The following is a 24,444-nucleotide window of genomic DNA, read 5'->3' on the forward strand; positions in this document are numbered from 1 at the left end:
GAATGACATGTTCAATTCAGAAGTTGGTTTTGCCTGACTCTGCAATTTGTTTTAGGGGTTTAATTTGTTCATTATTTTCCAATAGGGTATGGTGGGGAGGGAGAGAAAAATAAGTGTTTGACAATTGACAACATATCATATATATATATGTATGTGTATATATATATATATATATATATATATATATACATAAACATCAGTTTTAAAAATAACCACAGTCTCTGAGAGCTCAGTACTGTTTTCTCTCCTGTACTTCCTGTCTCTTCTGATATGATTCTCCTCATAGATCCATAGATTTTCAGAATTAGAAAGGACTTTAGAAATTATCTAACTAGCAGCTTATTCCCCAAAGAATGTAAGTTTCTTGAGGTCAGGAACAGATCTGTTTTTTTCTCTACATCTAGTCCAATTCTTAATGGAGCGGGTATTTTCTCTCTCTATAAAAAAGTAGTCATTCATTCTTTCCTCAAAAATTCCTAGAATGGGAAATCCCTTACCTGCTTGGACAGTTCTAATTGTTTTAAAGTGATACCCTCTTTTTTTTTTTAACTTCACCTTCATTCCAAATATATCCCTTTCCCTTACCTTCCCCATTAAGCCATTTCTGGTAACAAAGATTAAAAAAGAGAGTTCACGCTATGATTAATATAGATATATGTTTAACACAGTTATACACATTTGACATATAGTAGATTGTTTTCTATCGGGGGGAGGGAAAAGGTGAAATTCAAAAGCTTACAAAAAATGATTGTTGAAAAGTATCTTTGCATGTAGTTGAAAAGGTAAATAAATAGAATATTTATTAAAAGAAAAAATAAAGAGAAAAGAATCAGTTTAGCAAATTAACCAATTTAGCAACTGAGTCTGACAATATACAGGGCATAATCACCTACCTCTGTATAATAGGGAGTGAAGGGCATTTTCTCATCTTTTCTACCAGGCTGTTTTCTCATTATCATTCTTCAACATCCTATTTTATTTCATTGCTCTCATTTATATCATTAGAGTTATTTTGTATATCCTTTCTAGGATTCTACTTACTTTGCTTTGCATCAGCTCATTTGGATTTTTCTAGACTTCTCTGTATTCATATGTATCATTTCTTATAAAACAGATTTTGTTTAGCTGTTCCCCAAAAGATGAACGTCCACTTTGTTTCTAGTTCTCTGCTAATACAAAAGGTGTTATTCTGAATATTTTTATATTTGTATTGAATACTTCATTTTTCTCCACTCCTTGCAGAATATAACTACCAATGGGGTCCCAGGGTCACTTTTTAAGTGTAAGTCTAAAGAGCTTGAGCCAGTTTGCAGCACCACCAACAGTGCATCTGATGCAGTTTAGGTTTCAAGTGGTGATTGAATCCATGAGAAAGACTCATGACTCAGAATTATAAGGGACATAAGTTTTACTACTCAGCTGCAAGGTTGTTGCATGTGGGCTCTATCCTTAGGGGATAAATAACTAACGGGGAAAAGGTTATGGCTCATATAGGGAAAAGAGGATATAGTGTACTTGCTGAGAAAGGGATGGGGGTTCTGTACAGGCATAGCATAAAGGATTGTGTCAGGATGCTCAAGGAGAATTAGCTCATCTTTGTGTAACGAAGATTCATTTTTATGTAACAGTATGTTATCTTGTTGGGTTCTAGCCTCTACCTCCCTGTCCTTGTAGGATTCTCCCAGCAGCAGGGCTGGATGTCCTTTCTAAAGTTGGCAAGACACAGGGTACCTAAGATAGTTCCAAGGTCTGGTAGGGAGGAGGCTTTTCTCAGGGATGTTAGCAAGCTTTTCCCAGGGACGGTATAACATAGTTTTTTCTATAACCTGATTTCTTTATTCTTAAAGTTATTTATTTATGTAAAGATAGTTTTCAACAATTATTTTTTGGTAAGCTTTTGAGTTCTACATTTAAAATTTTTCTCCTTCCTTTTCTTGCCTCCCCCCCTCCTCCTCCCTTTGACAGAGAGTAATCTAATATAGGTTCTCTAGCCTAATTTTTCAGGATACACAAGGTCAGCATAGAGAGGCACACAATTTAACCATTTGTTCTCTGTCTAGTATTTCCATGACATCACATTGGAGTGCCTATTTTTCCACATCCTCTCCAATATTGACTATTCCCATGTTTTATTATCTTTGCCAGTTTTCACGTAGGAGATGAATCCTCAGGGTTGTTATGCTTTATGTTTTTCTTTGTATTAGTGATTTGGAGTAATTATTTTTGTTATGGTTGTTAATCATTTGCAATATAGAAGACCTCCCCCAGTTCCCCTGGCTTCCAGAGACCGTTCCTTTTAGATTATTTGCCATCTATTCCGTATATATATATATATATATATATATATATATATATATATATATATATATATATCTTGTATGGATACATTATTTACCTGTCCCCCCATTAGATTATAAATTTATCAGGATCAAGAACTATTATTTTGGCCCTTTTTTGCATGTGGGGACATTAGTGAGATTTGCTTATTGAGAGAAGTATGGTCTAATGGAGTTAGAGGACAAATCTTTGTTCCACTTCTGACTGTTACTTTCTTCCTGTATGATCTCTAGGTGACTAATAGAACCCTGGACTTGGAATCAGGAAAACTTAAGTTTGAATCTTGTCTAGCTATGTGATCTTGGGCAATTCACTTAACCTCTGTCTGTCTCAGTTTTCTCAATTGTAAAATGGGGATCATAATAGAACTTCCCTCCCAAGGTTTTGGTGAGGATCAAATGTAAAAGTACTTTGCAAACCATAAAATGGTAAACAACAACGGCTAATATTCCTATGGTATTTTAAGGTTGGGGAGCACTTTATCAGTATTATCTCATTTGATCCTCTTTAAAAATCCTGGAAGGTAGGTATTATGATGTTCACCATTTTCCAGTTGAGGGAACTGAGGGGAGCTAGGATAAAGTAATTTGCTCAGGGTCAGATATAACTAGTAATTGCCGGAGACAGAATTCAAACTCTGCTTCCTGACTCTGGTTCAGCATTCTGTCCACTATGCCACCTAGCAGTTATTATCATTATTATGAATAACTTTACTCAACCTTCAGAGGTCAGCTCAAATCCCACCTCTTTCAGAAAGACTTCCCCACATCCAAAGTGATTTCTTCATACTCTACCATGTAGACCACCCACTGTCTATACTCGTGGTTGTCCTTCAGTATGGAAGGCCATGACATCAGGAAAGTACACATAAGATTGATTAAAGTGGGGGGTATTATGCAAAGACACCATTCTCATTCCCCCATGTGATCCCAGTGGCCTGACATAGTAAGATCAGGATAGTTGCCTATAACATACCCAATGGGGGTGGTGGTGCTTACTTCCTACTTCAGACTCAAGGAGCCACTCCTAGGAGGACGAGATCAGTATCTTCTAGCAGTATTCACTCTTTACTAGCTTGTTTACTAGAAGAAACTGGGTGATGGGAAGGGTGGCAGAGTCCTCAACATGAATAGGGAAGTAAGGAAGAGGCAATGGGTCAGGCTAGATGACATCTGTACCTTGTAACTCATATCTGCTCCCAATGCTTGGAACCTTCAGCCTATCTTGGAGCATATCATTCTTGGAACATGATTATATAGGTGGACTCTGGCAGTGGGGAAAATATGTATGTGCATGTCTATAAGATCATAGAATATTCATTCAAAGATGAGTCTGAGATTCAATAATCTTCAAACTGAAAGGGGTCTTTAAGATTCTGAAGCCCATTGTCCCTCATTTACAGCCTCCAAAGGGTTGAAATAGTTCACCTACAGTCATTCAGTAAGTAAGGGACCAAGGTGGGATTCATCCCCAAGTGCTCTTCCCCTAAATCCAACTCCCCTTTCCCTCAGACCACAAAGAGGATTGAAATACTCAGGATGGCAAGAGAAGAGGGTTGGGAGTTGGGGTGGGGAGTGGCAACAGAAGCTTCCTTCAGTACTTTCCTCAGTTGGATAAGGAGAGGTGACAGTTTCTGGGCCCTGGGCCCAGAGCCAAGTCTGTAGGCCCTGATTAGGCTGGTTTGCCTGGCCCTGCCTGGCATAAGGATGGGTGGGTCTCTCTCGAGGCACCCAGACTCCATCAGAGACAGGCCTCTTAACCTGAGGGTCCTGGGAGCTCTAGTGAAGAGCTGGAACCAGGAAGCATCAAGGCCTGAAGAATAGCTCTGCACTTTGATGGTGTAGATAAAATGCAAATGATAGGCAAGTTGATATTCCACCCTTGGGAGCCAAATGCTTAGGTGGTTCCCCACCTCCATTCATTTCTACAATGCCACATTTCTCTATCACTAAGATTTTTACAAAGGGTTTTCCTTGCATTTCATACTTTATAGAGGTTGCTACTGAGCCTCAGGAAGATGAAGTGACTTTCCCAGGGTCATAGTAGGTGGACTTTTTACCATGGAATCAAGACTAAAAAGTGCAGCATGGGACAGTGAACTTGGAATCTGAGGATCCAAATTAAAATTTTACAACCAGCATTTGATAGCTGTGTGACCTTGGACAAGTCCTTTTCCTTCCCAGGGCCTCACTTTCTCATCTATACACAAGATGGGGATACTAGATTGCCTGTATGACCCCTTTCAACTCTAGATTGGTGATCCTATGTGTGACTTTGGGTGCGTCACTCCCCATTGCTGGACCTCAGTTTCCTCTTTTGTAAAATGAGAATTTGAGCCTAGCTGGCTCCTGTGAATTGTCCCAGCTCTAGATCTAGGGGCCCGTGACCCTGGTGTTTTGTAGGCTGGAGAAGAGAAGACTTGGTTGGAAATGAAGGATGGGACAGTCCTGTGGAGGAGCCATCAGATGTGTCTTGTTTGGCCCCAGAGACCTGACTCAGGAACTGGGAACTCTACCTATTCAGGCTTGATGTCCTAGATCAAAGTGCCCTGGGTTTTTGCAGGAAGTTCTGAGACCCCCTCCAATCAGTTGAGGGGCAGATCATAAAAGGAATGTTCTGTGAGGCCCCCTCTACCTCACATTCTGTGGTCCTTTGGAAGACACCTTGGCCTTTGGGATTCTTCCAGGACCCACATATAGTAACAATCTAACAAGTACGTGTCAAACTGACTCATCCTTCTCTGAAAGGGTTTTAGATAAGACCTAGCAGTACAATGATGAGGTTTAGAGGTTGAATTCCAGGTCTAAAATTCCAAGCCAGATAACCTTGTTTGGGTCTCAATTTCCTTTTCTGTAAAATGAGGGGGTTGGCTCAGAGAGTCTCTAAAGTCTCTATCAACTCTAGATCCTGTGTTACAACTTTGGGTGACTCACTTCATACCCTAGTGTCTCAGCTTCCCTTTCTGTAAAATGAAGGGCTTGACTCAAGAGGGTCTCTAAAGGTCCCTTTCCCACTTTCTTAGCACAATTCAGTCACTCAGCAAATAAACATTTATTGTCTTTGATAAGATGATTCATGGATCTTCAATGAAATGTTGGTCTGTCTTATAAAGATTGATAATAACAACAAATTCTTCTCTTGTCTTGGTCCAGGTCTTGCCAATAATGAAGAGACCCTGATAAAACCCATCCTGAGTTTCTTGGGGGACCAAGTGGTGATACCCGCCGGTTCTCCATTTGATGTTACTTGCAGGTAAGGATAACAAAGTTTCCTTCTCTGTAAAATGAGGGGTTAGACTTATGGGGTCCCGTTTAGCTTTAACTCTTAGATTCTGTGTGTGATCTTATGTCTCTCACTCCCTTTCCTTGCGTCTCAGTTTCCATCTCTGTCCTGACTAGTTGGCCTCTGTGAATGCTGGAGGTATTATCCTATTGTAAGGTTGAGGTTCCACCCAAACTCCATCAAAAGCCCAGACTGCTCAGTTTAATCTATCTATCATACTCTGATCTTACGACATACATTTAATTGAAGGACTGAATTAACGAATGCTTTGCTAAGCATCCCTTTGAATGGGAACCTCCAATCATTGTCCAGTGTAGCCAGAAAACCTTCCTTGGAGCATGTGGCCTGAGGAGGGACACTATTCAGACCTGGATTTGAAGCAGCTCTCCTTCCCTAACTTCCCTCTGGCCTCACCAGGCAAGGGAAGATGGGGAGCCACAAAGTTCTCCCGATTGCAGCAGCTTCTCTTTGTGGAGGCAGGGAGATTGAGAGCAACTAGACTCACTGTAAAATTTATTTTTTATTTATCTACTCCTTTATCTATTTATTGATTTAATTTTAATTTTTTATTTATTTACTAATTCATCTATTTATTTAATTAATTTTAAAAAAATTAGTTAAAGGCTGCTTTGCCAGCTGGTTGGCTCTTTCCTCTCACTCCAGGGTCTTCCAACTCTCTTTCCCTTGGTTCCTCCTCTTCTTTCTCCTCTTCCTCCTCTTCTTTCTCCTCTTCCTTTCCCTCCTCTTTCTCCTTCCCTTCCTCTTCCTCTCTTCCTTCTCTTCCTCTTCCTCTCTTCCTTCTCTTCCTTTTCTTCCTCCTTCTCCTTCTCTTTCTCCTTTTCCTCCTCTTCCTGGCTCTTTTCTTCACCTGTACCTTTGGAGAAACCCAGAGAAGAGATTGAGTCTGTAGTTCCAGGAACATTGTTCCTGGCAGCTGCATCCTCCCTTTCTCTCCTACTAACTCTCCAGGAAGTGGGTGGGAGGCAGGAAAAGGAATTCTCAGACACCTAATGGCCCATGGACAGAAGATAGATATGTCTGAGGCAAAAGTCCATGCTGCACAGGTACCACAAGGACCTCTAATCCTGACGCTGTGGTACAGTGGAGCTAGAGTCAAGACATGAGTTTATATCACAGTTCCGTTACTTTACTAAGTGTGATCCTTACTTTGTGACCTTGGAACTTAACACCCTCTTTAGGCCTCAGTTTCCCCCCGTAAGACTCATTCTCACTTTAGAGCTAGGAGTTGATGATGCTATAGCCCTTGGAGTCCCACCATAAGACCTCATTCATCAGGGACAATCTGGTTCTGAATTGTGTCCACAGTCCTTGGTCTGGTCCTTGGCACAAGCATTACATGTCATGAGAGAAACAGCAATCTGTCTGTTAACTGTTGCCCTCTAAATAATGGGGCCCTAGATCTTCCTGCAAGAATGACTGGGTCAAGCCAAAAGATGAAGGAGTCCCAAGTCTGAGGAGGCATGACCAACAATGGGCATGGACTGTCTGTTGCTTCCTGCAGTTATTTCAAGTTGAATAGATTAAAGATGCTTAGCTTGACTTTCTCACTAGGTTGGTCTGCACATACTTGGCGCCAATGAATGAGTGGCTCTAGGGCTCTGGTCTTATCCAGGCCATGGTGCTACTTCTGCAGCCTAGCTCACCTCTGGGTTCATGTAATCATGATCATGCCAATGAGGGTAGAGGGAGACCTGAGCTTAAATCCCACCCCTGTTAGTGTCCAGATGGAAGACCTTGCTCACACCACTGTCAAATAAAGAGATTGGTCCACAGGGTTAGCTCTGAAGTTTTCTATGACTCCTATTCCAGAAGGGAAATAGAATTTGATCTTGGTTATCAACTCAACATACATCCTCAAGATCTACCAAGTCAACCAGTCCACAAAACATTTACTAAGCACCTGCTATGAGAGGTAACAAAGAAAAAGAATGAACCAATCTATACTCTCAAAGAGTTTTTATCCTAACAGAGAAGACACACATAAACACACACACACATACATATGTACATGTATATGTTTACATATACACCTATATATAATAAATTAAAGGGGCTGCTAGGTGATACAGTGGGGAGAGTGCCAGCCCTGTAGTCAGTTCAAATCTGGCCTTGAACCAGCTGTGTGAGCCTGGACAAATTTCACCCTGTTTGCCTTGGTTTCTTCATCTGTTACATGAGCTGGAGGAGAAAGTGGCAAACCACTCCAATTTCTCTGACAAAAATCTCAAATGGGGTCACAGAGAGATGGACACACCTGAAAATGACTGAACAGCAAAAGAATAAATCCAAAGAGATTAAGCACACATACCTATAAGGTAGTTAGGAAAGACACAGTGCAAATCAGTAAAGATTTCAAGATCTGACCCATGCCACATTTGACCTCATTTATTGACTGAAGATGACCCTTGCCTACAGGTATGAAGCCAGTCAAGCTGAGGGTTCTTTGGACAAATAGAGAAAAACAATCTGAAGGCTAGAGACAGCTGCAGGCTTGGGCAACTTCTATTTGATCTTAGTTGGGAGCTGCTCTTTCCTTTGGTCTTCTTTGATTGCTGCCAATCCTACACCCTTGTGTAGAGTTTTCCAAAGACAGTGTAGGTGGGGGACCCAGGAGGAAAACTCCTTGGCATGGGGCAGTCATCAGAATGGTGGGATATCATGGGATACAGCTCCAACAACAAGAGTGAGACTTGTCTTAGCTGACGATAGGCAAAACACAACAATTATTGCATATGAGAGTCTGAATTCGGGAATTCTCTGAGGGTTTTTAGATAAGAAAAGCAATGTGACTCTTACTATTGTTATTAGCATCTTTTTTTGTGTGAAATGGGGCCTTCTGCTCCAGATGGTAGAGCCAAAATATTGTCTTCCAAGCCATGGTGGAAGAATTGTGAGGATCAACAGCATCAGTGATGGCATGTTTTGAGAAACATGGAACCAAAAAACCAAACCCATCTAGCATATTAATAAGATTGGAGTTATGGCATCATTTTTTGAAGTTAGGTGTGATGATAAAGGACTGGACCAGGTTGTGATTTCATTGGCATAGATAACTTCTAGATGAGAAAACTCCTTTACCTAGGAAGGTTGCCATTGATTCAGATTGGTGGGCCCAACCAGAGCTTGTACTCCCATGGGATAGCCTTCTAGGTCTCAGGATCCCCTCACTGTCACAATGAAGCATCACAGGAGAATTTTATTACTAGGTCATCATTTCAGATGTAAAAAAATGAGAGAGGAGATTTATCATTACCAAGTGACATTCTAGGGGAAAACTGGATGATTCCAGACCTCCCTAGCTATATATTTGGTTTTCAAACAGGATTCATCAATAGGCTCTCTAGGTCAGATGAGAATGCTAGAAGAGATGGCATTCCCTAACATCCAATCTTTGCCAGGTGGGGTCATAGGTGAATAGCATTGTAAAATGTCAGAGAAGGAAACTGAAACCCAAGGAAGGGAAATTATATGCCCAAGGTTATACGATAAATGGCAGTGGTGGGATGCTTAATTCTGCATTGAAGCATGTGATTTTTTTAAATATCATATTCAACTCACACCTGTGCCCTCTGTCTATATATACTCCTAACTGCCCAATTAATGAGAAGTTATTAGGGATTACAAGAATCATCTTCCCATGTAGGAATGTAAACAGTTTTACCTAAATGAATCCCTTATGATTTTTCTTTCTTATTTACTTTTTTTATGCTTCCCCTGAGTCTTGAATTTGAAAGCCAATTTTTTTTTCATTCACCTCTGGACTTTTCATCAGGAATTCATGGAAATGCTGTATTTCTTTGAATATCCATTTTTCCCCTGAAAGATGATTATACTCAGTTTTGTTGAGTAGGTGTTCTCGATTATAGACCTAGCTCTTTTGCTAAAGGAATTTAAAGAATGAGTAGATCAAACAACAAATCATAGGAACAATAAATAATTTCATCCTAGACAGTAACAATAAGGAGACAACATACCATAACTTATGGGATATAGTCAAAGTAGTTATTAGGGGAAATATGATATCTCTAAATGCTTACATGAAGAAAATAAAGTAGGTGCTACTAAATCTTCTTTTATTCTGAATGTGGCTCCACAAAATTTAAATTGTTTCTTTCTGGCTACACTGTGACCTGAGAGCTCTGGCCTTTGTCTATAATATTCCTGGATGTTTTTATTTGGCAGTCTCTTTCAGGAGATAATTGGTAGATTCTTTCAATCTCCATTTTACCCTCTGGTTCTTGAACATTAGGGAAGTTTTCCTTGATAATTTCTTGAAAGATGATATCTGGTCTCTCTTTTTTTTATCATGGCTTTGAGATACTTTATTAAATATTTATTAAAATAATAAATTTCAATAATTTTAAAGTTATTTCTTTTGGATCTGTTTTCTATTCAGTTGCTTTTTCAGTGATATATTTAACATTTTCTTCTATTTTTCTTTTGTTTTTGTTTTCTTTTTTCTTGATTTTCATAAAGTTATTAACTTACATTTACTCAAATCTAATTTTTAAGAAATTATTTTCTTCAGTAAATTTTTGTCCCTCTTTTTCCATTTAGCCAATTTTTCTTTGTAAAGATTTCTTCTCTTTAGTTTTGCATATCTTTTTCCTTTTTCTTCTATATAGTTTGGTATATCTTTTTCATTTTTGACCAGTTTTGCTCTTCAAGGCATTATTCTCCTCATTGTTTTTGTACCTCTTTTACTATTTGGCCCATTTTTGGTTTTTCAAGGTGTTATTTTCTTCAGTATTTTTGTGTTTTCTTTACAAAGATGTTGATTCATTTTTCTTGATTTTCTTGCATCATTCTTATTTCTCTTTGCAAGTTCTTGTTTACCCCTTTTACTTGATTTTCAACATTCTTTTTGAACTCTTCCATGTCCTAAGACTAATTAGTATTTTTCTTTAAGGCTTTGGATGTAGTGGTTTTGACTTTGATGTCTTCCCCTCAATATGTATTTTGAACTCCCTTGTCACTATAGTAACTTTCTATGGTCAAATTTTTTTCTATTGTTTACTCATTTTCCCAGCCTGTTTGTTGACTTTTAATTCTATTCTAAAGTGGGGCTCTACTTCTAGGGTGAGAGGCACACTATCCAAAGCTTTAGGGGTTTGTGCAGCTTTTTTTCAGTTACCCCTGGGCACCTGTAAGTTTTTGGTTGTTTCAAGATAGTATGATCAAAGGAGATGTGTTTGCTACTCTCCTGGCCTGTGCTCTGGTCTGTGAGTGAACACAAGCACTCTTTTTGCCCTGAAACTGTGACAAGGGTTTACATATCCTGTGGCCACAAGTTCTGGTGTCCTACTGCTCCTCCTTGCCTTGGAACTACTACCCAGGACTGTGACGTTAATCCAAGTATGGACAAAACATCAGAGTTTTGCCCGCAGTGCCAGCAAAAAAATCTCTATAATCTGCTTCTGATGTTACTGTCTGTGAGCTGAGAGCTCCAAAAGTAGCAACTGTTGCTGTTGATTCAGTGGCTCCCAAGGTCTGCTCCTGGTTTGAAGGGTCCACCCTGACAGGGCCTGCACCAAACTGCTTTTCTCTAACCCTGGTGCAACAGACTTCTCTGCCAACCATCTGAGTAGTCTTGGGCAAGAAAATTGTTGTGCCCTGTCTTTTTATTGGTTCTGCTGCTCCAGGATTTCTTTTGATGTATTATTTAAAGTTATTTCAAAGGGAATTTGGGAGAGCTCAGGTGAATGCCTGGTTTTTTTTCTCTGCCATCTTCACTAGCATTCTTTAGGGTCACTTCCTTGCCTCCATTTTCCTCATCTATAAAATGAAGGGCTTAAACAAGATGACCGTTGAGCCCTCTTCCTAATCTAGAGTTTGATTTCATGATGTCATCCCTACCATTTTGTTCTTCATTTTTCTCCTCAAAACCTAAGCTTGGATATGGTTTCCATCTAGGGTTTACCTTAAGTCCACATCAACCAAGCCTCCAAGTTAAACTTTGTGTTTAAGGCCCAGACATTGATGACAACTCCCTGTCAGCTGTCTCCCCCCTCCACTGCCAAGTCAATCCCTAAACTAGTCTAAGAATATGAAAAGATTTATTCTCGGAAGAAACAAAAAACTACCACCCCAGAGCCCTCTCCAGCTGTCTATAGGTCTTCCTTCCCTGTGATTATATGGTGCTTCATGCTTGCCTGACTCACTGGTAAACTTAAACAATAGCAGGAAGTATAAATATTCATTGGCATTTTTTGGCCTCTAATCTTTGACTGGAAGGAGGAGAAACTGGAGAAAGTTCAGGACCTATTGTTTATTCTAGCCCCAAATCCAAATTATCTTGATTGAGAGGGACTTCAGAGGGTATCTAGCCAAGACTTATCTGGCCCAGAATTCACTTTTATTTCAACAAGTGACTCCAACATGCTGGAGATAAAAAAAACAAAAATAAATAAACAAACCCTGTCCCTGCCTTCCAGGAGCTTACATTCTCCTGGTAGAATCCATGGGTTCCTTTAACATTCAGCTCCAATGCCATCTCCTGTAGGAGACTTTGCCTTGTCTCACTAGTTCCTGGGGTCATTTCTGCTATCTTCTTGTCCATACTAACAAATATATACTGTCTTCCCCCATTAGAACATAAGCATTTTGAGAGTGGGGACTGTTTTCTCTTTCTTAATTTCCCATCACTTAGCACAACAACTGGTATGCAGTAGGCAATTAATTAATGCCTGTTGTTGACTGATCAAAAACAAATTCCTATAGCAATATATGTGACAGGAGGCCATCCAGTTTCTGAGGCAACCCAAATAGTACTGAAGGTTTTCCTGACATCTAGCCCAATTTGTACCCTTTTGTCATTGCTCTAATTCAGTTGATTGGGGCAGCTAGTTGGTGCAGTGGATAGAGCACTGACCTTGAAGTTGGGAGGACCAGAGTTTGAATCCAGCCACAGTCACTTGACACTCACTAGCTATGTGATCCTGGGCAAGTTACTTAACCCTGATTGCCTGGCATCCAAAACCATCTCCAATTGTCCTGATCCATATCTGGCCATTGAATCCAGATAGCTGGAGGAGAAAGTGAAGCTGGTGACTTAGCACAGCCCCCCCCCCCCCCTCATTCATTTCGTGTGCTTGCCATGACATCATCTCTGATGTCATGATTTTTGAGAATAAAGAACTAACATCATCATCATCATCATCATCAGTTCAGTTGATTTGATAAGTATATATTAAGTATCTGCCCTTGGACCAAAGCAGAATAAACTTAATCCCTCTCCCATTAGACTTCCCATCAAATACTGGAAGATAGCCCTCAGGGCTCCTCTGAATCTTTTCTTTCTAGACTAAATATCCTTATTTTGTTTAACTGATCACATAGGGCATTAACTCAATGTCTTTCTCCATGCTATTTGGCCCATTCTGTGCACTCTCCAGCTTATCAGTGCCCTCCCTAAAATGTGGTACCCAGACCTGAGCCTTCTACTCTATCTGGAATCCAAGCAAGGAGAAAGATAGTCCCTCAGCCCATTGTAGTCTTCTGTTGATGTAGGTGAAAATTCTTCAAGGAGGATAATCTTTTTTATAACTAACCACCTAAAGTTCAGAATGGTTCCCCTGCCCTCCTTACCTCATCCCCAGTAGATCTTACCCACTGAGTTGTGACAAAATGTGTGTGTGTGTGTGTGTGTGTGTGTGTTTTGAGCAGAAGGGTGAAGGTGTTGATATGTCTTGATTATGGGACTTAGCCCAGAATTATTGTTTTTTCCTGTCTTTAAATCACCAAGAGACCAGAGGTACAAAGGTACCTAGAGAAATTATCTCAGGTCCATGACCAAGTCATGAGACTACCCTAGTTTAGAAACCAAGAGCTTTAGATTCTTGTTCTTTCTTGGACACTGATAAGTTAAAATTCTTGTGTAATGGATATACTTGGTAGGACTGTGGTTACTTCATCTTCTTTGGGTTCCATTAACATCTCTAAAGGGGCAGCTAGGTGGCACAGTGGATAGAGTAATGGCCCTGAAGTCAGGAGGACCTGAGTTCAAATCTGACCTCAGATACTTAATATTACCTAGCTGTATTACCTTGGGCAAGTCCCTTCATCCCATTGCCTTGCAAAAATAAAAAAAAAAACAAAATAACATCTCTATACAGATGACTCCTAGTTCTACACATATAGTCTTTTTTAAGGTTTTTGCAAGGCAAAATGGGGTTAAGTGGCTTGCCCAAGGTCACAGAGCTAGGTAATTATTAAATGTCTGAGGCCAAATTTGAACTCAGGTCCTCCTGACTCCAGGGCCGGTGCTCCATCCCTTGCACCACCTAGCTGCCCCCCCCCACATAGTCTTAATCTTTCTGTCTCAATCTTGAACAGGATTCTTCCCATTCTGGGATTCAGTTTCCCTATCTATTAAATGATAAGGTTGTGAGTGGTAGCAAAGAATGGAAAAAAATAGACATGTGTCCATTGATTGGAGAATGACTAAACATGCAGTGTGACATGGAGATGTTCAATTTTTACTCTATCAGGTGAGATGATAAAGATGAGGAGCGCAGAGAAGACTTGGGAAGATGTTTATGAATTGATATAGAGTAAAGCAGGCAGAATGAGAGAACAGTATATACAGTAATAACAATGTAAATGGGAAGAACCAAAAAAGCTCCTCAAAAGTGAACATTGACCCTGGAGAAGCAGAAGAAAATTCTAACAGGAAAAATTACTGAAAAGATTGAAAACCAAACAATAAATGAGAGGGTTGTACCAGATGGTCTCTAAGGTCCCATTTTACGATCCTGTCACCTTAAATTTTATGTTCTATGGCCCCTCCCAGGCCTGAAATCTTAGTTCTGTAGTGTGCTTTCTAAAGGTCCTTTTAACTCTAAATCTAATAATTTTCAGTCATTTCAACTCCCTATGCCCTAATTTTTCCTCAGGCTAGAAAATGAGGATAAATTAAATTTAATTGAATTAAGCTGCGCTAAGTTTTGAACCTCCCCCCCACACACACACACACTCATCCCTGCCCTTGACCTTGCTTCATCTGCTAAAGGGCATGATAAACCCTTTCAAACCCTTCCTTCTTATTCTGTTTCAAAGAAACCTAGGTCTAGAGAATGGAAGTGTTTGGATAATCCCTAAGGAGCTACAGGATGGAGAATACTTTTTAGAAGTATTATTTCATTTTTCGTGAAGAGAGGCAGAGCCTCCATTTTGCTGGGAGGTTTGGAGTTTTTCTTTTGCTCTGGACTTCTAGAATCATCACCACTTAATTTGAATTTCAATTGAGAGCTGAGATTCAGTTTGATTTGGATTGGTTTTAAGAAGTCAATTTTTTTTCTTTTTACTTTTTAAGTTTTTGCAAGGCAAATGGGGTTAAGTGGCTTGCCCAAGGCATTATTAAGTGTCTGAGACCAGATTTGAACCCAGGTACTCCTGACTCCAGGGCTGGTGCTTTATCCACTGTGCCACTTAGCTGCCCCCAAGAAGTCAATTTCTAGGTTCAATGCTGAGTTTGGTGTATGTGCAACTGAATTTCCTAGATATTGAAAATTGATGCTTTAAGGGTGTGGTTTTGTCAGTTTTATTGATTCTTAAAATGAGGACTCTGGGTGCTCACTGGGTGACCTCTGGCAAGTCACTCAACTTCTCCAGGCCTTAGCTGTCTCATCTAAGTATTTAAACTAAAAAATGTGGGTTATCATTGTGCTCATTATTGTTTTTTGTTATTGTGTCTGAAGCTCAAATCCAGCCTCAGATACTTCCTAACTATATGTCCCTGGGTATACAGGGATGTGCCTCAATTTGTACCTCAGTTTCCTCATTTGTCACTTAGGAAACTCCTCACAAGGTTGTTGTGAGGCTCAAATGAGATCTCACATTTGATGAAGTGTTTTTCAAACCTTAAAATGTTAAGTGGTGCAGTGGATAGAGTACCACATCTGGAATCAGGAAGACCTGAGTTCAAATGTGACCTAACTTTGTGACTCCAGACAAGCTTATCCTATTTCTCTCAGTTTCCTTATTGGTAAGATGAACTGAAGAAGGACATGGCAAACCACTCTAGTATCTCTGCCAAGAAAAGCCCAAATGGGGTCACCAAGAGTCAGGCATGACTGAATGGACTGAACAGCAATAACAACTGAGTGTGTGAGAGGGAGCAGTAGGAGCAAAGGATAGAAAAGCAGATTGGGTCAGATTTGTGGGAGGACCTTGGCTGCTAGAAGATTGAACTTTATCCTAGAGACAATAGGGGGAGTCCCCCAGGAGTTTAATGATCCCCCCATGCTTCCTAGACTATATTGATAAAGGCTGAGATGTGTGTTTAAACTTTAGAAAGATAAAATGTCAGTCAATCAACTGGTATTTACTATCTACCAGACCTTGTATTTCAACCTTGCTTGTAAGAAAGATCTGCAACTTTCAATTATTATCCTGATGCTTTTCCCAAGAATCACATTACTTAGAGGGTCAAAGAATTCAAAAGGAGAGTGAGTCAACTTCTCCTATTCATGTTACTTCCTGTGTATGCTCTCTAAATCTTTGGAGGGAGTTCAGCGGTGTAGTGAATGGAGAGATGGCCCTGGAGTCAGGAAGACCTAACTTGGGAACCATCCTTAGATACTTACTAGCAGTGTGATGTTGGATAAGTCACTTTCCCTTATCTGCCTCAGTTTGCTCATCTCTCAAATGAGCTGGAGAAGGAAATGGCAAACCACTCCAGTATCTCTGCCAAGAAAACACCAAATGGGATCACAGAGAGTCAGATGTGATTTGACAACATTATTATTATTGTTATTATTATCATTTTTATTTGTATGATTTCCTGATTAACAACCCTACCCAAGGAAGAAATAAACAGGCCATGTATAAAGAACTTAAATATTCTTATGAGGCTTATTGAAAGATAGTCTTTGCAGTCTATTAATAGAGATCTGTAGAGGTCTGGTGATGAGCTATCTGTTCCTCATATCTATGTCCCCAGTTGCATCCTCATGGACAAAGGATAAAGACCTACGCTCCCACATTAGCTCATAAGGACAGGGGAGGATGAGGACCCAGTTTTGGTCCTAGACATAAGCACCTGCAGGGGCTCACAACTGCATATTTGAACCCTAAAAGAATTCCATCACTGATGCCTATTAGGCATGATTCAATGTTTTCTGGAATCCTAGGACCTTGGTTGACTGAATGGTGTGGCCAGGGAAGGATGGGCAAACTTGTCCCTATCTCTGCTTAGGATTCAAAGATAGACTGAATGCAGCAATATACTAGGGGTTCTACCCAAGCCTCCTTTCCTTGAGTTGAGCTGAATATGATTACACTTTCAGAAACAGGGAAAGAGCCTCCTAGCAGTTCAGGAGTGTGAGACCAAGTGGTGCAGTGGCCTCATATTGATTAGATAAACAGAGACGAATATCCAAAGGAAACTTGCTTTGCCCATGGTCAAGATTGGCCTTGAGACAGGTTCTTTGGCTACAAGGACAATGAAGTCTTTACTTTTAAGAAGTTACAGTGTTTCCTTGATAACAGGCACTGTCCGTCTGTTCACTATGTGGAGGGGGGCACCTTGCAATTTAAAATGCTCCACACACTAACCATATCCTTTCCTAGGTTGAAGGCAGTATTGTGGTGTAGTAGAAGGTCTGACTTCAAATCCTGCCTTGCTGGGTGACATTGGATAAGTCATTTAACCTTCGTAGGTCTCCATTTCCTCTTCTGTAAAATGAAAGATTTGGCCTGTGGCCCCATAGGATCCTTACATCTTGGGGTTATTGAATTCTAAGGGCCTGTCAAATATGGATCTCTTGTTGGTACCAGAAATTTTTACCTAAGAGAAGAGAAGCCTGGAGAGCCAGGCCTGGCATTCAAAAGGTTGTCACATGGAGGAGAGAATAGCTTGATTCTGTTTGGCCTGGGAGGGTAGAATGCAGAACAGAGTGGAAATTTCAAAGATTGGGGCTTGGTCCTAGAATGTAGCTGGCATTATGGAATAGGGCACCAGATATTTGGAATTAGGGGCAGCTTGGTTTCAAATCTTGCCTCAAACACTCACTACCTGAGGGACCCTGGGAACTTTCCCACTGCCTGCTTCAGTTTCTTAATCTGTAAAATGAAGATGATAATAATAGTACCCACCTCTCACAATTCTTGTGAGAGTTAAATGAAATAACAGAGATAGGAACAGCTAGGTGGTACAGTGGATAAAGCATCAGGTCTAGAGTCAAGGGGACCTCACTTCAAAATCTGGTCTCAGAAACTGCCTAGGATGGGGGAGCAGGAAACAGTAACAAAGAAGGAGAGAATAAAGAAATAAGGATTTTAGGACTAGATAATGAACATTCTTATTTTACAGATAAGGAAGCTGAGGCTCAGGGAGATTAAGTGATTCCCTCAAGGTCACATACATTTAGTAAGAGAGAAGGCACTTGAACTTCACAGTCAAAAAGAAGAAATATAAGTAAAAGGAAAAGAATATGCAAAAGAGATAGGGAAAGAAGTGAAGAGGAGTTGGGGAAGAATGAAGGGAAGAAAAGAAGACAAGTAGAAGGAGGAAGATAGGTAGGAAGAGAGAGAGACAGAGATAGAGGCAGAGAGAGACTGAGAGGGGAGGGGAGAGAGACAGAGGAGGGGGAGAGAGAGGGGGTGGCATCTAGGCTTGTTGAATTAGACTGGATTTCCAGACTTTGCCCAGTGCCTACAGATGCCCAGGGGGAACTCCATAATGTACCAAAGATTAAGAACCCAGGGAAATGGGTCCCAAGTGGCCAGGTCAGGGAAGATGAGATGGGGAAATGAGTCAGGAGGTTGGAGAGTCCAGCACATTGCTTATTTCTCCCCAGGAAGATAGCAGGGGAGAGACCTTGTGGCTAGAAGTGTCCCAGCTGGTCCAAAACATAAGAATCTCCTGTCAAGGTCTCCAGGGACTCCCTAGGACCACAGTGCTATTTTTCCACAATATTACCAGAACTCTTTACAACCTGATTTCCAGGAAGGCGTCTTAGAGAAGACTCACAGTCAGGAGCTGTATGTTGGCATGAGGTTGCTGAGTAATCTGAAAGTCCTGGGAAGGACTAGAGCTGGAAGGGACCTTTGCAGTCATTTTTGATTTTATTCTCATTGTACAGAAGAGAAATCTGAGGCCCAGGGAGGGAAGTGATTGACTCAGGTTTTAGAAATAGTGAGCCCCAGAGCTTTAGAATCTCAAGCCAATGGTCTTCCCACTGTACCACAAAGTATTTTCTTCCTTGGTAGTTCTACCATGTATGTATCCCTGCCTAGTGACAGTCACTCATTCAGTCAATCAACAAATATTAATTCACTTTTACACTCAATGGTAGGCACAAATGCTGGAGAAACAAAGAAAAGCATGACTAACCCCAGTCCTGAAGGAGCTGGACACATGCCTAGAGAGTGGGATGGACAACTTGCTTGGGTTCACTCTGGGTTCCTATGCTGACCTCCACCTTCCAGGGTTGGCTGCTCTCAAGAGCTGGAATAGAAAGAAGGCACTGGAATTCAGAGGGATTGGGGGGAGGCTTCCTGTAAGAGGTGGGATTTTAGTTGTCCTTTAAATTGCATGGGGCCCAAAGTCAGGAGACCTAAGTTCAAATCCAGCTTCAGAAACTTAATAGCAGTGTAGCCTTGGGCATTTAACCTCTATGCCTCAGTTTCCTCAACTGTAAAATGAGGACAATAATTGCATCTACCTCCCAGAATTACTGTGAGAATCAAATGAGATAACATTTGCATAGTGTGTGATACCCTTTCCTTTCTATTGTAACACTGTTTATCCTAGCCACAATCCCTTCCCAATGAAAGAGACAACATGTAAACAAATATATAATCAAAACAAGTTCCATATAGGATAAATAGGATAAGTAGAAGGGAGAAATTGAAATAAAGAGGGGTAGAGGATGGTTTCCTTTAGGTGGGATTTGGGACTGAAAGGAGTCAGGGAAATCAGGAGTCAGTATAGAGGAGGAGAGCATTCCAAGCTTGGGAGTAAACCAGAGAGAGGGCCTGGAGTTGAGAGATGGAGGGGCTTGTGCATGGAATAGCCAGGAGGCCAGAGTCCCTGAGCCCAAGAGTATGTGTATGGGAATAGGGGGTAAGAAGACTGGAAAGGTAGGAGGGGCATCAGGAATGAAAGACTTTTAATGCCAAACATCATTTTGTATTTGGTGCTGGAGGTAAAAGAGAGCCACTGGAGTTTATTGAGGGGGAGGGGTAACATTGTCATATCTGCACTTTAAGAAAATCACTTTAGTGGCTGAATTCAGGTCAGGACTTATTGGGATGAGAAAAGATTTGATGAAGGAGGACCCCTCCCCCCCATCAGGCTATTGCAATAATCCAGGTGTGAGGTGATGAGGGCCTGTAACCAGTGAGGGAGGGCAGTTAGTGTCAGAGGAGAGAAGGGGACATATTGGAGAGATTCTGCAAAGGTGAAATCAGCAGGACTTTGGCAACAGCTTGGATCTGGAGGAGTGTGAGAGACAGTGGGGAGTCCAGGATGATGCCTAGGTTGTGAGCTTGAGGGACTCTGGGAAGATAGTGGTGTGCTTTGCAGTTATAGAAAAGATAGGAGACAGAGAGGGTTTGGAGGGAAGGATAATGAGTTCTGTTTTGGGACATGTTGTGTTTGAGATGTCTATGGGACATCCAGTTTGAGATCACTGAAAGGCAGTTGGTGATGGGAGTTTGGAGGTCTAGAGAGAGGTCGGGCCAGGAAAGATAGATTTGAGAATCATCAGCATAGAGATGATATTCAATCCATGGGATCCCCATGGGAAGTAGCATAGAGGGAGAGGAGAAGAGGGCCCAGGACAGAGACCGGGGGACACCTGTGCTTAGAAGGTATGATCTGTAGAGGATCCAGCAAAGGAGATAGAAAAGGAGCAGTCAGAGAAGGAGGAGAACCAGGAGAGGGGCATCCTGAAAATGCAGAGAGAAGAGTATCAAGGAGGGGAGGGGGATTCACAGTAGATGGTTCTTTGTGCTGTTCTGGAGTGGAAGAAATCACTAGCAGTTATTTCTCACAAGATTTTGTGACCATTGTGCTTTCAGATTTCTGATGGAGTAGGTAAACAAGTAGGGGGCTGTGCAGTTTTCCTCTGTTCAGGGAACCATGTTGGCCAGGAGGCCATGTTAGAAGCCATATTGGCCAGAAGCCACAAGAGAAGTAATGTTGGCCAGGAACCCATGTAAGAAGCCACATTGGCCAGGAAGCCATATTAGAAGCCACATTGGCCAAGGAACCATGTTAAAAGACCCATTGACCAGGAAGCCATGTTAGAAGCTACATTGGCCAGGAAGTCATGTTGGCCAGGAAGCCAAGGCTGATCTCATCTAAATGTCATACCTTTCCCAACACATGCAATATGTCCTACACACAGTAGTTGTATAGTAAAGGCTTGTTGAGACAATTGGATTCAGACAGGTATTGTGGTAGAGTGGGCAAATCCCCAGCTTTGCAGTCCCAGCACTTGAGTTAGAACCTGAGCTTCTTGAAGGCTTCACAGGTAGGTGGTGGCACAGGCCCTCCCCCTCTACCTCCTCTGGGAAATGAAGGAGGTTGAATTAGCTAGCTCAGAATTTGGTAAGCCTCTGAAGCAGCCCAGACATGGTCCTTCATCCACTGGCCATGAGAAATCAATTCTTTTCCCTGATGATTCAAATGCAGGAGAATAGAATGACTATAAGCAAGAATATGGAGGACTGTAATATATTTCATAGTGGGAAAAGATGAATTGAGCTCATTCTGCATTTCTCCTGCATTTGAAGGCCAGAGAGGTTTCAGCTCAATGTGGCAGTATCTTTCTAGGCTGTGTGGAGAATGCAAAGCATTGTAGCCATGGCTAAATTTCTGTCTTAGTCCTCTACAAAAGTCAGGGCCTGCATGGCATCTAAAGCTTCACAACTATCCAGTGCTTTGTAGTTTTTGCCATCAGTCAATCAGCAAGCATTTAAATATCTACCATGTACCAGTTACTGACTCAGGAGCTGTAGGTAGAGACAAAAATGACAGTTCCTGTCCACAGGGACCACTAGGTGGCACTGCAGTAGACAGAGTGCTAGGTAGGTCTGGAGTCAGGAAGACTTGAGTTCAGATCCAGCCCCAGACACATTCTAGCTATATGAACCTAGAAAAGACATTTAACCTCTATTTGCTTCAGTTTCCTCCCTTGTAAAATGAAGGTGCTGAGAGGACCCACTTCCAACTGCTTCTGTGAGAATCACTGTGCAGTGTCTAGCACATGAACACACTATAAATGTTAGCTATCAAGGAACTTGTATTCCCCGGGGGAGACAACACATGAACATAACTCTCTGTGACCCCATTTGAGGTTTTCTTGGCAGATATATGGAATGCTTTGCCCTTTCTTTCTCCAGTTCATTTTACAGACAAGGAAACTGAGGCAAGCAGGATTTAGTGATTTGCCCAGGGTCATACAGCTAGTAAGGGTCTGAGGCTGAATTTGAACTCAGGGCTTCATGATTCCATGCCTGCCTGATGCTATATCCACTGCATCACTGTCTAACTGCCTAGATGGATGGATGGATGGATAAATGGGTGGGTGGATGGATAGATGGATGGATAAAGAGACAATTAGACAGAAAATGAATTAATATAAAGTAATTTGGTGGGAAGGGAAGTAACAGTTGGTGGGGGATCTGGAAAGGTCTCATATAGGTGGGTGACCCTTGCGCTAAGCATTGTGGGAAAGTAGGGATTCTAAGAAGGGAAGGTGAGAAGGGAGAGCAAGGAAGTCAGAAGAGCAGCTCTGCTGGAATGGAGAGGGTAAGAAGGGAGGGTGTAATGTAGAATCAGTCTGGAAAGGTTACTCTGACTCCAGATTGGGAAGTGTTTTAAATGCCAGACAGACTAGTTTGTAATTTACCCCAGAGGTAATAGGGAATCACTGGAATTTACTGAGAAGGGAAGTGACTGGTCAGGCCTGTGCTTTCAGAATCACTTTGGCAGCTGTGTGGAGGATGGATTAGCGTGGGAGAGACTGGAGGCAGGAAGACCAATTGGGAGATCACTGGGAGGTGATGAAGACCTGAACAGTAGGCACTTAAGGCATTCATCTATTGGTCAAATCAATTAGTCAAATATTTATTAAGTACTTCCTATCTCCTGAGTCCTATCCTAGGGAGACAAAGTCTCCAAACTCCCAAACAATTCCACTTTCCAGGGATTGATACATTCTAACAGAGGAAATAGTGTGCATGTGAATAGACATGTAGAAGACAGTAAGATGGGAGGAAGTTTTCTTTCCAAGAAGACCCTTCAGGAGTCAGTGAGCCACCTACTGGCTCACCACTGCTCTCTTAGAGTAAATTTGGGAGATCCTTGGGCTGCCTCTAAGTTCAGTTCCCCAGAGCTGCTACACAACCTAGATTATCCTTGCTTACTCTCCCTGTGTGAATTCCATCACCACTGATCCTAGCAAGTCTAAGTCGTTCGAGCAAACCCTATTTACAGAATGTTTCTCCTACCTCAGCTGTGATTGAGAATGTGTCTCTCTACTTTGTCTCAACAGAGGATCTGCCCCACTAACCTGGCACTGGGGCAACAGCTCATCCAGCGGCTCATTTCACATATCTGAACACCCATGCCCTGATGATGCTCTGCTCAGTTGCAGTCAGCTCACCATTTTCAGCATGGTGGCCAGCGACACTGGCTATTTCACCTGCGGCTACAGGGACAGCTCTGATTCTGAGGACCTGAACTTACAGACCAAGGTGTATGTGTATGTCAAAGGTAAGTGTGGCTTCCCCCAACCCTGCTCTCCTTTATGCCAATCATTTGCAGTGCTTTCTGGGTCACCAGCCACAGGGATGGGTTCAACACCTTTCTGTGGTAGTGAGAGGTAGGAGAGAAAAATATCAAAATCCAAGCTAAGGCAGCATGGGAAGATCGAAAGACAATGGATGAGGAAGGAGTGAGAGCAGCTGGATTTGAATCCTAGTTTTCTTAGTCTCTGTAAGTCCCTAGGCTAGACATCTAACCTGCTTTGAAAAATGAGACTCCTGCGTCCATAGATTTAGGACTAGAAGGGGCTTTTGAGGCCATTTGGTCTAAGCACTTCATTTTCTAGAAAAGGGAACTGAAGCCTGGAAAATGAAGTAACATTCTTGAAGTTATGAAGGTAGAAGATGACAGAGGCAGGATTCAAATGTAGGCCCTCAGAATCCAGAACCAGGCCAACATTCTAGCTCTGAATTTAGAAGAGAGGATGCTAGAGCCAGAAGGGATCATAGAAAAGAGAATATCAAAGCTGGAAGACATGTCTGAATGGAGAAGGTGATAGAGTGCTAGCCTAGAATCAGGGAGATTTGAATACAAATCTGGTCTCAGAGACTTCCTAGCTGTGTGACTTTGGACAAGCTGCTTAACCTCTGTCTGCCTCAGTTTCCACATCTGTAAATGGAGAAAATAACAGCACCACCTCATAAGGTTGCAGTGAGGCTCAAATGAGACAGTATTTATAAAGTGCTTAACCCAGTGCTTGACAAATAGTAGACACGCAATAAATTTTTTTAGAGATGCTAGAATTCAAACCCAGAAATGTATTACCCAAGGTCCTACAGTAGCAAGAGGAAAGCACTAGATTTGGCAGAGCACCTGACTTTGAATTCTGCCTGTTCTGCCCCTCTCTGCCCCTCTGCCCTAGAGCATGTATAGGTAGAAATCAGAGGAGCTGAGAAAACTTGGGAGTGAGGAGGATTTGGAGATCTTCCACCAAAAAGATTGTCCCCTTCCAATAAAATTCATAACATTTTAAAATTTCCAAGCCATTTCCTCAGTCCTTACTGTAATCCTATAGATTTGATAAT

General features: G+C 41.6%; 1 protein-coding gene across 1 annotated transcript in view; it reads left to right on the plus strand.

Annotated features, from left to right (window-relative positions):
• Nucleotides 1-24,444, plus strand: part of LOC141502480 (vascular endothelial growth factor receptor kdr-like) — a 203,848-nt gene that overhangs the window by 61,034 nt on the left and 118,370 nt on the right. The window contains exons 2-3 of the mRNA XM_074207234.1: nucleotides 5,490-5,589; nucleotides 23,148-23,368. Coding sequence (XP_074063335.1) covers nucleotides 5,490-5,589; nucleotides 23,148-23,368 — 321 coding nt within the window. The remainder of the gene's footprint in view (nucleotides 1-5,489; nucleotides 5,590-23,147; nucleotides 23,369-24,444) is intronic.

This window comes from Macrotis lagotis, chromosome X, assembly GCF_037893015.1.
Source record: "Macrotis lagotis isolate mMagLag1 chromosome X, bilby.v1.9.chrom.fasta, whole genome shotgun sequence".
NCBI lineage: Eukaryota > Metazoa > Chordata > Mammalia > Peramelemorphia > Peramelidae > Macrotis > Macrotis lagotis.